The sequence below is a fragment of the Ursus arctos genome, unplaced genomic scaffold (assembly GCF_023065955.2).
Source record: "Ursus arctos isolate Adak ecotype North America unplaced genomic scaffold, UrsArc2.0 scaffold_14, whole genome shotgun sequence".
NCBI lineage: Eukaryota > Metazoa > Chordata > Mammalia > Carnivora > Ursidae > Ursus > Ursus arctos.
Window position 1 is genome coordinate 5,674,306 of NW_026622808.1, and position 12,569 is coordinate 5,686,874.

General features: G+C 46.3%; 1 protein-coding gene across 1 annotated transcript in view; it reads right to left on the reverse strand.

Annotated features, from left to right (window-relative positions):
• The window catches only part of ARHGAP44 (Rho GTPase activating protein 44), a 163,836-nt gene that overhangs the window by 41,153 nt on the left and 110,114 nt on the right, over positions 1–12,569 (reverse strand). The window contains exons 6-7 of the mRNA XM_026521026.4: positions 11,712–11,788; positions 4,334–4,451 (exon numbers count right to left, since the gene is read on the reverse strand). Coding sequence (XP_026376811.1) covers positions 4,334–4,451; positions 11,712–11,788 — 195 coding nt within the window. The remainder of the gene's footprint in view (positions 1–4,333; positions 4,452–11,711; positions 11,789–12,569) is intronic.

Sequence of the window (12,569 nt, forward strand, 5' to 3'; positions counted from 1 at the left end):
ACAAAATTACCGTCAAAAGGGACTTGAAGAAACTTACAGGATTTGTTGCCCGTAGACCTATCTTACAAGAAATGTTAAAAAAAAAAAAAAAAAGAGGGGCGCCTGGGTGGCACAGCAGTTAAGCGTCTGCCTTCAGCTCAGGGCGTGATCCCGGCGTTGTGGGATCGAGCCCCACATCAGGCTCCTCCACTATGAGCCTGCTTCTTCCTCTCCCACTCCCCCTGCTTGTGTTCCCTCTCTCGCTGGCTGTCTCTATCTCTGTTAAATAAATAAATAAAATCTTAAAAAAAAAAAAAAAAGAAAAGAAAAGAAAAGAAAACTTCTTCAAGAGAGAATGAAATAGGTCAGAAACTCAGACCTACACAAAGAAAGGAAGAGCATCAGAGAATGGGTAGTGAAGCTACGATAAAACTTTTGTTTTTCTTATTCTTAATCGAACTGATAAGTTTATTCAGAATGATACCAACAATGTATTCATATATATGTGAATGTATCCATGTATTCAGATGAACACACTTGTGCTTATGTACAAGTCAGTGAATGGAACCAAGGGCATTTTGTTACTAAGAGATACTTGCACTATAAATGAAATGGTATCTAGTTATTTGGATTAGTTGTAAATGTATATTGCAAACTCTAAGGCAACCACTAAAACAACCTAAAAAAAAAAGTATAATTGATATGCTGAGAGAGAAGATAAAACCATATAAAATGCTAAATAAAACCTCAAAAGGCAGAAAACCTGAAGGCAGAAATAGAAATAAAGAATGAGGGCAACAAGTAGAAAACAGGAACAATTATGGTAGATATTAATCCGACTATATTCAATAATCATTTAAACAACAATGAAAATACACCAGTTAAAAGGCAGAGATTATCAGAGTGGATCAAAAACCAAGGCCCAACTATATGAGGGTTATAAGAAACCCACTCTAAATATAAAGATATATATAGATTAAAAGTAAAAAGAGGGAGAAGGACATACCCTGTTAACACTAATCAAAAGTAAGCGGGAGTGGCTGCATGTCCCCCAGACCGGCATTCAGAGCAACGGAAGTTATCAGGGATAAAGAGGGACAACATTAATGCTAATGGGTTCATTCTACAAGATGTAACAATCCTTCACGGGTATGCACCTAAAACACAGCATCGAAGTCCATGAGGCAAAAGTGACAGAACTACAAAGAGAAATACAGGAATCCATTATTACAGCTGGAGACTTTAACACCCATCTATGAGACACGGACAGATCCAGCAGGCAGAAGGGCAGTGAGGACAGAGCTCAACTCAACAGAACCATCTATTAACTAGATAGAGCTGACATCCACAGACTACTTCATCCAACAACAGTAGAATACACATTCTCCCGGAGCTCACAAGGAATGTCCACTAAGATCACATCATGGGCCGTAAAACACAATTGGACAAATCTAAAAGAACCGAAATCATACAGCGCTGGCTCTCTGACCACAGTGGAATTAAACCAGAAATAAAATCACAGAAAGAGAGCTGGAGAAATCTCCCACTACTTGGAGATGAAACAACGCAATGCTAAATAACAACCCGATTTCAAAATGGGCAAAAGACCTGAACAGACATATCACCAAAGTATATATACAGATGGCAAGTAAGCGTGGGCCAAGATGTTCATCATCGTACGGCATCTGTGAAATACAATTTAGAACAACGAGATACCACGGCACCTCTGCTGGAATGCCCAATCCTCACAACACAGACCACACCAAATGCTTTAACCTTGAGGTGGAAGATGCCTGGGCTATTTTCCCATGCAAAGGAATACACACATATAAACGAGTTTTTAATGGCAGACATCAACAAAGCCAAAGGACAAACAGCAGACTGGAAAAATGATCTGTAATACAACAGATAGAAGAAAGTTTAATACCCCTAATATGCAGACAACTTACATAAATTGATATTTAAGAAAAACAGAAATGTTAGTTCAATTGCCAACACAAACAGGCAATATGCCAACCCTGGAATGTCTATGCGTATCTGAAGAATACCCAAGAAAGACACAAATCCATTCAGCATTACTAATATTCAGGGACTTTAAAATTACAGTAGCATAGAGATAAGATAGGTTTTCCCCTCCTCACCAGACTGGTGAAAGTTGAAAACAGGAACAATACACATCACGGGGAGAGATGTAGGGAAACGTGCCATTTTGTATGTTGCTGGTAGGAATGTGAGCTATTTCCTTTTGAGCGAAGTGAACTGTTACTATCAAAATCATATAAAACTGTTACTATCAAAATCATATAAAACTGTTACTATCAAAATCATATAAAATGTATAATAAAAAATAAAATAAAATGTATAGTCTTTGACCTAAAAATATCACTTTGGGGAAGCTATCCTATTAAAAAAAATTACCAGTGCGTAAGAATATAAAGATGCTGACTTCTATAAACACACACACACACACACACACACACACACACACACACACACACGCGGACACAAAACAAGTAACTCAGAAAATTCTCTCTATGGGTGTATGTTTGTATGACTATGAAAATAAGGGGTGGGAGTGTATGTCAAGGCTCTACGATGGGTCTCCTTGTCTTTATAACCTTTATGGCCACTTGGCATGTAACAGAGGGTCACTGTTCATGGTAATTCTGAATAAACATTGGTGAAGAAGGGGAACTGGCCATCCTTTCTGGAAACAAGGGGTTGCTGGGCAGGAATGGGGGGCCATTACTGCTGTTTCTTCTTGATATAGTTTCATGCATTTTCACTGGTTATGGTACAACGTATTACTCCTTTAATCTTTGAAAGGGAACTGAACATATTTTTTGGGAAAAACAGCACACGTAACGAGCTGCAGAAGAGTGACAGTATTAAACTCCTGACCTACTTGCAGAATCATCCCCAGCATCCCCTCGACACCCCTGGCTCTTGTCTGTTGCGGAGTAATTTTGTAAGAAACGGGACTCTTAGCTAAAGAACACAAGTCCACAGTAAAATGGGGAGACGCTACATGAGTCAAAGGAGATCGGCACAAGAGTTAGACTTCACGAATGCCAACAGCGTAAGGTATTCGCCATTTCCACGGGAGTTCAAATGACAAATGAGCTGTACTCACGATGAATCTCGGGACCTGATGAAGTATTTCAAAGTCTTACTTTGCTTGAGTCCATGGTACTGTAGGCGGAGAGATCATGAATTCTTTCCCGACTCGTCGGGGTTCCTAATTCCAGAGAGCAAGTCTATCTGACCCTGAACGTCACCCGAATGCAAGGTGGAAGCCACCCGTGCAGAGTGGCTATGAAAAGATCAGCCAATGGGCAAGGTGACAAAACTAGAAAAAGCCACAAAGAACAGAGATGTCTACATGCCAAGGGGCGAGGCTCTTTTAAAACCGTGTGACATTAGGGGCCGCCTAGGTGGCTCAGTCGGTTAAGCACGTGCCTTTGGCTCGAGTCATGATCCTGGGGTCCTGGGATCCAAACCCGCGTCTGGCTCCCTGCTCAGCGGGGAGTCTGCTTCTCCCTCTGCCCCTCCCCCTGCTCATGCTCTACTCTCTCTCTCTCTCAAATAAAATAAAATCTTAAAAAAAATATATGAGATTAAGACAACAGGGGGGTACCCAGCACGCTTCCAGAAACATGATACTCTTGTTCTTTGGATCTAAACCGCAATGGACATATCTGCGTGTATACACATCATGATGGGTGTCTTGCTAGTTCTGCCCCATGCAACGTTTGTGGAGAAGATGGGAAACGGCTGAACAGGCATAACAAGCGCAGCTGACATTGCCAAGGGCAGAGGCATGGATTTCTTAGAATGACACACTCCTCTCTTAACAAGTGGGAACTCCCCTTTTCCCTGACTATCTCCTCGGTCATCATTTCAACTTCACAGTTGACCATGTCCCAGGAGGCAGGAGATGGGTCAAGTGACTCGGGAAGTATGACAAGGTGAACAAAAAGATACGCAATTTAATATCAACAGCGAGTCAAGGTTGGTCTACTGTCCAAACTCTCAACTGTCCCACCCAGCTGAGAGTCCATTCTGTGGGACTCAGATGCCGTACAAAAGCTTCACAGAGACCCCCAAGACCACTTCCTCTGTGCCCGCCCCGCAGGAACCCTGTTGCTAATCCACCGAGGCCGCCTCGAGGCCCCAACTCTCAGGGCTCACCCCGGGCTCTGGACACGCCAGTAGGCAAGCTTGGGGACATTCAGTTCAACCAGAGCTCCCATTGAGGGTTTTAATACAATGCCAGTGGGGGGAAAAGGGACTCCTTTAGGGTTGCCCCATCTGTCCCGGTCAAGAGGAGCAAAGACGGGGGAGGGAGGGGTACCCTGCAAATCTCCACTCTGTTGGCAGCCTCCTCCATCTCTTCCCTGAGGGCATCAGCTTTGGCACCCGCAGGCTGTAAGCCGCTGGACAGACCTGAAGACTTGGAAGTCTGCTGCCACCTGATGGAAAACAGGAGAAAAAGAGGAGAGGTGTGAGACAGGTGGAGAGCCCTGGCAATACCGTGGGAACGCAGATAAGAGAACGGCCAGACTGGGAGGGGGCAGGCACGCGCCAGCCTGCCACCGTTCCCCCTGAAATGCTTCTCCCGAACACGGAGACCCAATGACTGTCACTTTGTCCCAGGCACAGCAGTCTATGTCATCCCTGCGCCATGGGCTCTGAGCTGGGGCTAATCACGGGTGTCGGCTGAGAGCAGATGCGGGGGGGGGGGGGGGGGGATCAAAATAAATCCGAAAGCCCAAATCTCCACTGGTCAGCACAAAAAGCTTCCCATCGACATTCAGAGACCGCGTTTCTATTTCCTTCGACGTCTGTCCTTGCGTGGAGAGCACCGGCCGTCGGGAGAATGCCGCCCGGGGAACGATTCATGGCCAAGTACAAATGTTTCTTTGGCCCCGGCATTACCAGCGCGTTACCAAGAGCAGGCCCCGAAGGAAGGTTCCGATTACGCAAGACAGTAGGAGCCGAGCAGGGATCAGCAGTGGGTTCCCGTTCCACGGAGTCTGTAAATTCAACGGCTTATAGGAGCCATGGAGTAAGAGCATGGAGTCAAATGGGTGAGTATCCTAAAAACTAGTCCACCCTTTACTTCCCTACTTGTAACTGGGACACGAGCTGCAAAACCACTTCACGGCCCTAAGACAAACGATAGCGTCGTCAGGATGACAAAGGGCATCCGACGCCGGACTACAGTCTCTTGGGGAAGTTGGGAGGGACAGTGAGGGGAAGGGTGGGGGCGCTGCCCTGCCTCAGTTGACAAGAGAAGCTGGAAAGTGTCATGTGAACCCTCCTGATGAAATAGGGCAAGACTACAAACAGTTCCGCTTCAACGCCATGCCGGCCAGCGGCGTACGGACCAAACCCGACGGCCCATCGGCCATCTATCCTAGAGGCACAAAATGCAATGTGACCTCCTTTGGAAAGTCAAGAGTCCCTAGGTGGTTTCTCTACATGATTTCTTCTTTCTCTGAGTTTGTGATCTGCGGGATAAAGAGAAGAATACAAGACTAGGACACAAGAAAGGGAAATGAAAGTCCTCTTTGCTATTAGCAAAAAAGAACAAAATAAAGGATTCTGTGTTACTTAAAAAATGCATTCACGGGGGAGGGGGGGTGCCTGGGTGGCTCAGTCGGTTGGGTGTCTGATTCTTGATTTCGCCTCAGGTCATGATCTCGGGGTCCTGAGATCGAGCCCCACGTCGGGCTCCACATTCAGTGGGGAGTCTGCCTGAGATTCTCTCCTCCCTCTCCCTCTGCTCGCACTCACTTTAAATAAATAAGTGAATAAATAAAAACTTTTAGGGGCGCCTGGGTAGCGCAGTCGTTAAGCGTCTGCCTTTGGCTCAGGGCGTGATCCTGGCATTCCAGGATCGAGTCCCACATCGGGCTCCTCTGCTGGAGGCCTGCTTCTTCCTCTCCCACTCCCCTGCTGTGTTCCCTCTCTCGCTGGCTGTCTCTCTGTCACATAAATAAATAAAATCTAAAAAAAAATCTTTAAAAAAAATGCATTCACAGGAAAATGACTTATAAGAAACCGGACTTATAAAGGCATCGGGATGTCAAGCTGGCGTGAAGGTCCAGAGATGGACACGTGTGTCTTGGGAACCATTCCTCACACAAAGTAAATATTCTACTCAAAATGTTGAAAAATCTAAACTAACAGATACAGATTAGTAAAAATTCCTAGGTAGTTCTTTCTCATGATGGTTTGCCCAACAGAAATGATATATTTAAGAAACCTCCCGGGTTTAGCCACTTGAAATAAAGTATCAAAGCACTGTGGGGATTTTTGGTCAAATAAAACAGGAGATGCCATGGCTGTAATTTAGATTGCTGATAATGAATATGGTAGATTATGAGATGAGGCTCAGGGGTGCCTGGCTGGCTCAGTGGGTAGAGGACAGGGCTCTGGATCAGGGTCACGAGTTCAAGCCCCATGTTGGGTGTGCAGTCTATTAAAAAAAAATAAAAATAAAAAATAAAGCTTTAACCACCATGTGGCTCAGTCTATCTGAAGAAAAAACAACCAACATATGTGTGGAAAAAAAAAAATAAAGTGACTGCAGACACTGATTTTTAACGGCTTCAAAGATCTGCAATAGATTTTTTTTTAAAAAACCCAATTATCCTTAATATGTGTCTATTAAAATGAAGACATTTTCCCCAAGTTACCTTTATTTTCTTTCCTATTTCCCTCTATTCCCCCCCCCCCCACCTAAAATCTACCCCTTAGATCATCTCTTGGCAATTTAAAAACACAGATCCTTCCACTCCCTTTACAGGGAATTTTATTCACAATAGAGAAGTAACTTGCTTTGAGATTAGAAAACAGTGGGTAAGATGAGGAATGAGATTGTGGAAATCAGAGAATAAAAGAGCACGGAAAACACGGGAAGATGTGTATGGATAGTAATCTACTGGGAAAAGAGACGATTATCATGAATTTCAAGGTATGGGGGCCTTGTCAGACATCTGTCCTATAAATAGACTCAAGCACTTTCCTGCTCCATCAAGAGAAGAAGCAAGAAGTCCTGACCAAGAAGTCTGAGCTTTCAAATTTGCAGAGCCGAACGTTCTGGGCATTAAGGAGGGCACGTGATGTCATGAGCACTGGGTGTTACATGCAACTGATGAATCACTGAAGTCTACCTCTGAAACTAATAATACACTATATGTTAATTACTTGAATTTAAATAAAATAAAATAAAATAATAAGAAGAAAGTTCTGCTCTGGTGTGACACCGTTATTTGCTGGGAAAGATTCCATTGCTATAGGATCTGGGGGAGGTGGAGACAGAATATCAGCTTTACTGAAGGCTAGAGGAGAGGAAAGGGCCAGAAATAAGGGTATGGAATTTTAGGGATCAGGAGAAGGGTCAAGAGGACAAACACAAGAGGAGTTCAGGGCAACGGGAAGTCGAGAGTTTCTGGAAGGCAGACAGGAACGTTCCTTTAGAGGGACATTTATTATTTCATCTGTCTAGTCTCCTTTCCTCTGTCATTGGCATCCTCTGGTTTGTGAGGCCCTGCCCTACTCCTGCTCTGATGTATGGGCCAAAGGGAGCTGCCAGGATTTGTTTTCTTTTTCTTTTTTTTTTTTTAAGATTTATTTATTCTAGGCAGAGAAAGAGAGAGAGCAGGGGAAGGGGCAGAGGGAAAGACCATCCAAGCAAAGCAGACTCCCGCTGAGTGCAGACCCTGATGCGGGGCTCGATCTCATGACCCATGAGATCAGGACTGAGACGAAACCAAGAGTCAGACGCTTAACAGACTGAGCCACCCAGGCACCCCGGGAAGCTGCCAGTTTTGCATGACCTTCACCGTCAGTGGCCCAGCTGAGGGTCCCTGATGCAAGCCAAGGCCACGCCCATGCTTCATCACCTTGACCAACTGACAGGCCAAGGAAGTGGCCTCTAAGCAAAGTCTAGACAGATGGACCCTCTCCTCTGTACTTACAGAACAAAAGGAACAGGTCTCATGCTGGGGAGACAGGAGCCCAAGGGACCATGAAGACACTGCATCTAAGATGCTTGTATGTGGGAGAGGTAGGAGGTGAGGAAGAACTTCTAAGCCATTGAGACTGCGCAGTCCATCCCGGAAGCACTTAAATCTCTTCTAATTAGCTACTTCTTTAATTCCATGAGCTGCCCAGTATCTGTCCCCTGACTCTCCTGTTTTATTTATATTAGTTCTTCTGCTTCCAAAGAAGGCAGGTGTCTTAATCTGCCCGGGCTGCCATGTCAATATACCAATGACTGGGTGGCTTAAGCAACAGAAATTAGTTTTCTCGAAGTTCTGGAGGCTGGAAGCCCCAAATCGAGGTTCTGGCAGGGTCTGGGTCTGGTGGAGGCTTTCTCACTGCCTCCTCACTTGTGCTCCCGTGGTCTTTCCTCTGAGTGAGTGTGCAAAGGAAAAGAAATCTCTCTCTTCCTCTTCTTAGAAGGCCAACAACCCAACTGGATTAAGGCCCTACCCTTATGACCTGACTTAACCTTAATTACTTCCAAAAGGTCCAATCTCCAAATACAGTCACATTATGGGGTTAGAACTTCAACATGTGAATTTGGGGAAGGAGGACGAAATTTAGTCCACAGCTACTCAGTAGAAGCATAAGTTATTCTGGACCCCGAAGGGTTGATCTTGAGACACATGCTCAGAAAAACTGAGGCAGACTTTGGGGAAGGAACGGTGCTCCTTCTGTAACCACTGCCAAACCAAACCTATCATAGAAAAGACATTTGTGTATCATTCAATTCAATTCAATTCAATTCAATTCAATTCAATTTGCAATCTTTAATTCAGCGTAAAGCTTTCTTGAGTTTTTCCTCCAGCCTCCTTAATCTATCATTTTTTACTCAACTTCTAAGCTTTGGTCTTCTCTGAGGATGCTAAGGCTTGGATGATTGGCTTTCCAAGCAGACAAGCCAGATTCACTCGAATGGAGGCAAATACACACCTTGGATTCAGGCCTAATTAAACACTGGATCAAGGAGTTGGATGCAACAGTATCTACCCGAGATGTAGAAGGATTCGAGGATCCACTCCCAAGGACCACGAGCGTGTCTCCACCTGGGATACACTGTGTAGTTCTGGAAAGCGTAACTCGGGCACGACAAAAAAGGACTAAAGAAAGGTTTGGTGATTCCGCAAAGAAGAGAAGCACAAACTGACCACAGTGGGAGGCAGGGTGGGGTGGGGGTGGGGGAAGGAAGAACCCACTGTGCAGAAGAGCAGCTGGTGACCCCTGCTGTTCAACGGCACAGCATCTGGTCTTACTCTCGCTGCTGAATCTTGGGATGCGGTCCTCACGTTGGCTGAAGAGTGAGGGGTTAGGGAAAAGGTAGGAAGCTGGGGATGGGTTGACTTCTGAAAAGACAAAGGTTGTCAAGGGTCTCGGCTGAAGGTTAGAAGCATAAGCATTTGGATGGGGGAGGTAGAGATTTCCTGACCAAATCCCAGCATATAAGAGAAGATGAGCTGAGAATGTGGAAGAATTCATTATATCAGGGAAGGCGGGTTCCTAACGATGCTTCTCTATGCTTTCGGAATCCATAGCGTCACCATTAAAAATGCATCACGTGACTAGATGGACCATGACCACCATCCACTCAACCTCTCATAAGAAGACTGAACAAAAATACATAAGTAGAGGTGGCAGTGACAAGCCCTGGCACTAGCATCTGGCCTTCCGAAGAGAAGCTCTGTGATGGAAATCAGGCTTCCCGCACAGAGGCACGGAGAAGACCTCAGAGCTAAGACCAGGTCCCCGCAGTGAAGGAAATCCCTCTACAAACCCAGGAGCAAGGTGTCCACCATCATCCAAACAGGGGGACAATCAGCATGTCTTTAGTCCTTGTGTGACTCCCCAAATGCGGGCCTTGAACGCTGATGTCATGGAAGGCAACTGGACGTGGTCCGAGGATACAGTCGTCAGTGATGCCAAATCCGTACTCCCCATGCAACCTGCTGTCTTCCTCCACAAGCACTAAGGAGAGAGCCTCAGATCTGGGTCAGAAACACTTTGACAACTTTCCTCCTCCTCTTCCTTCTTAACAGAAGGAGATAAGCTTCAAGATCACAGCCTTCCATAGGCAACAGCATGTAAAATTTAACAGCATTGGCGGCTTTGCTTTCACCCTGTTCACTTCTGTGTCTACCTGGCATTAACAGCAAAGGGTAGTGTCTTCCAATGTATGGTAGGGCTCTAATACTTTTTGAACGGATTCAGTTTGAAGAAGCGAACTGACTTTTTGTGAGATGCGTGGGTCCAGATGTCCAAAACTGGTCGGGTGGACTGAAGTCTGGAAAACACTAAATTAACGAAAGACATCTTTGCGTCTCTTGCTCTCACCTGTTCTACTTCTGGTCTTGGGGACCGCCCTACACTTCGTATTGGTCCAGATGCAGAATTCCAGGGTCCCAACTAGCACTTGGGAAGCACTGTGACAAACGTGATCTCAGATGACATTCAACCTCCTCACGTCAACCCACGAATGGTGTTATGACCGGCGCACAACTGAGGCAACCGTGATTCTGGAAGGTTGATTGACTTGACCAAGCTCACAGGTCTTGAAAACAGGTGACCTGGATCTCACCACCTCACCTCGGACTGCTGGTTCAAGACTCTATATTATATCTCTCAGCCCAAGTAGATCAGTATTTTTTGGTTTTGTTTCTTTTCCTCAGGAAAAATTAAAAAGACGTAAGGAGAGGATTAAAATTGACCTGCAAAGGGCCTATGATAGACCCAAAATGTTCCTTCCGTATTGATCTTCAGGAACCTGCATTCCTTCAAGCTGCACACTTAGGGACACGCCACTGCGAGAATTAGGAAGTTGTATATGCACCATCGGGACATGTGGTGGTCGGAGTCAGTGGCATCTCAGGACCTCACACGAACCCCCTGCTGTAATAGGCACTTTCCGGAGGCCTCTGGGAGACCGTGCAGGAGGCAAGCAGCACAGCTGGAATGCTGCTTCCCTCCTAATGGCCTCAGGTCCAGAGAATGGCTACAGGAAGCAAAGAGCTATACCGTTGGCTTCAGGAAATGGTGGGCAGGTCCCAGAATCAGAGACTTCCCCCTTCTTTAGATAGAACACTTCACCCACCCTGCCTCTTTGATGTGAGCTCCTACTATGCCCCCTCCTTGGCTCCTACCCCCGCCACGCTGCCTTGGTGCTGTACCCTGAATATGGCAGCCTGATCTTCCCCCCACACTCTGCCTCAGGGCCTTTGCACGTGCTGTTCCTGCTGTCATGGACAGTTCTGTGCCCCATCTCTGCATGGCTGCCTCCTTCTCATCAGTTAGGTCCCTGATCAAGCATCATCTCTAAGAAGCTTTCTCTGTTTCAGCCTACCTAATGTTGTAACCTCCCTTTCTCCATCACTCTCTTCCAGAACTGCACTGTGCTACCTTCTTCACAGGACTCAAGAGCGCCTGCTATCGCCATGTGTTCCCTGGCTTGTCTAGGGTCTCTGTCTCCCACCCTGGGCTACAGCCCCCATGACAGCAGGGACCCCGTATCTCTGACTCACGACTCTCCCCTCCAGTGCCTACCACGTCGGGGGGTATTAAGAAAAACCTAGACAATGAAAACCCACTCAACAAATGCCTCTACCCACAAGCCCCTCCCCACCCCCCAAACAAGACCTCTGTTCCTTCCAAGAAGCAAAAACGAAAGCAAAGAAACCCTTCGGTACCTCGTTCGTGAAGAATCCATGTCCAACACCAGCTTTGCTAAGTGTTTCCTCTGCTTCTGAATGTTTGGGATTTCCACCTGTGGTTACAGAACAGAGTCCAACTGAAGTTCCAGATGAATTCTTAAGTGGGCTGGAGGCCTCCCAGCCCTTATTTCCAGAGGAAACCCTCAATTCTTTCGCCTGGCCTAGCCGCTGCTCTTTCTTCGCTGGACACCTGCCAGGCCCTCCATCACCCCGGCCCTCTTAGGGGGCCCTGCACTCCTCTGCTCACTTATGCCTGGGCCTCATTCTTGCCTCCCTCCCCCCAGCCAGCAAACACGGGCTCCATCCCAGCTCTGCCCACGCATGGACACAAGGGCCACGCGTGGGGAGAGAAGAAGAGCCGACACACAGACCTAATTCAAAACAGACAGCAGCAGGCTGACGGGGACTAGTCTCCGGAGGCCTGAGATCCGATGGGGCAATGCAATCAGGATGTATTTTTTTAGAAATAAAGTAAGACTTTTCTTCCCAAAATAAACACCAAATAAACATTGCCATGACTCTGCGTGGCTATGACAAGCTTTCCATAGTGGTTGGTTGTACGTGGATGCTCTTTTTATATTTTTATTTCTAAAAATGACTTCACTGAACATCCCAGTGTGGGATTCGGGGCCCGGGCTCAGCCAAAACGGGGCAGGAAGTGTGAATTTCAAGGGGAAAATTGGCTGTACATTGAAACCAAAAGTCATCTCAAGCCGCAGCTTTTATATAGAAGGGAGAACCATGAGGACAGTCTTCGGAGCAGGGGTGAGTAACATATGGAGTGGAACCTTTACTGACAGGGGAGAGAAGGAGTGGCCCTGGGCTCCTCCAGGC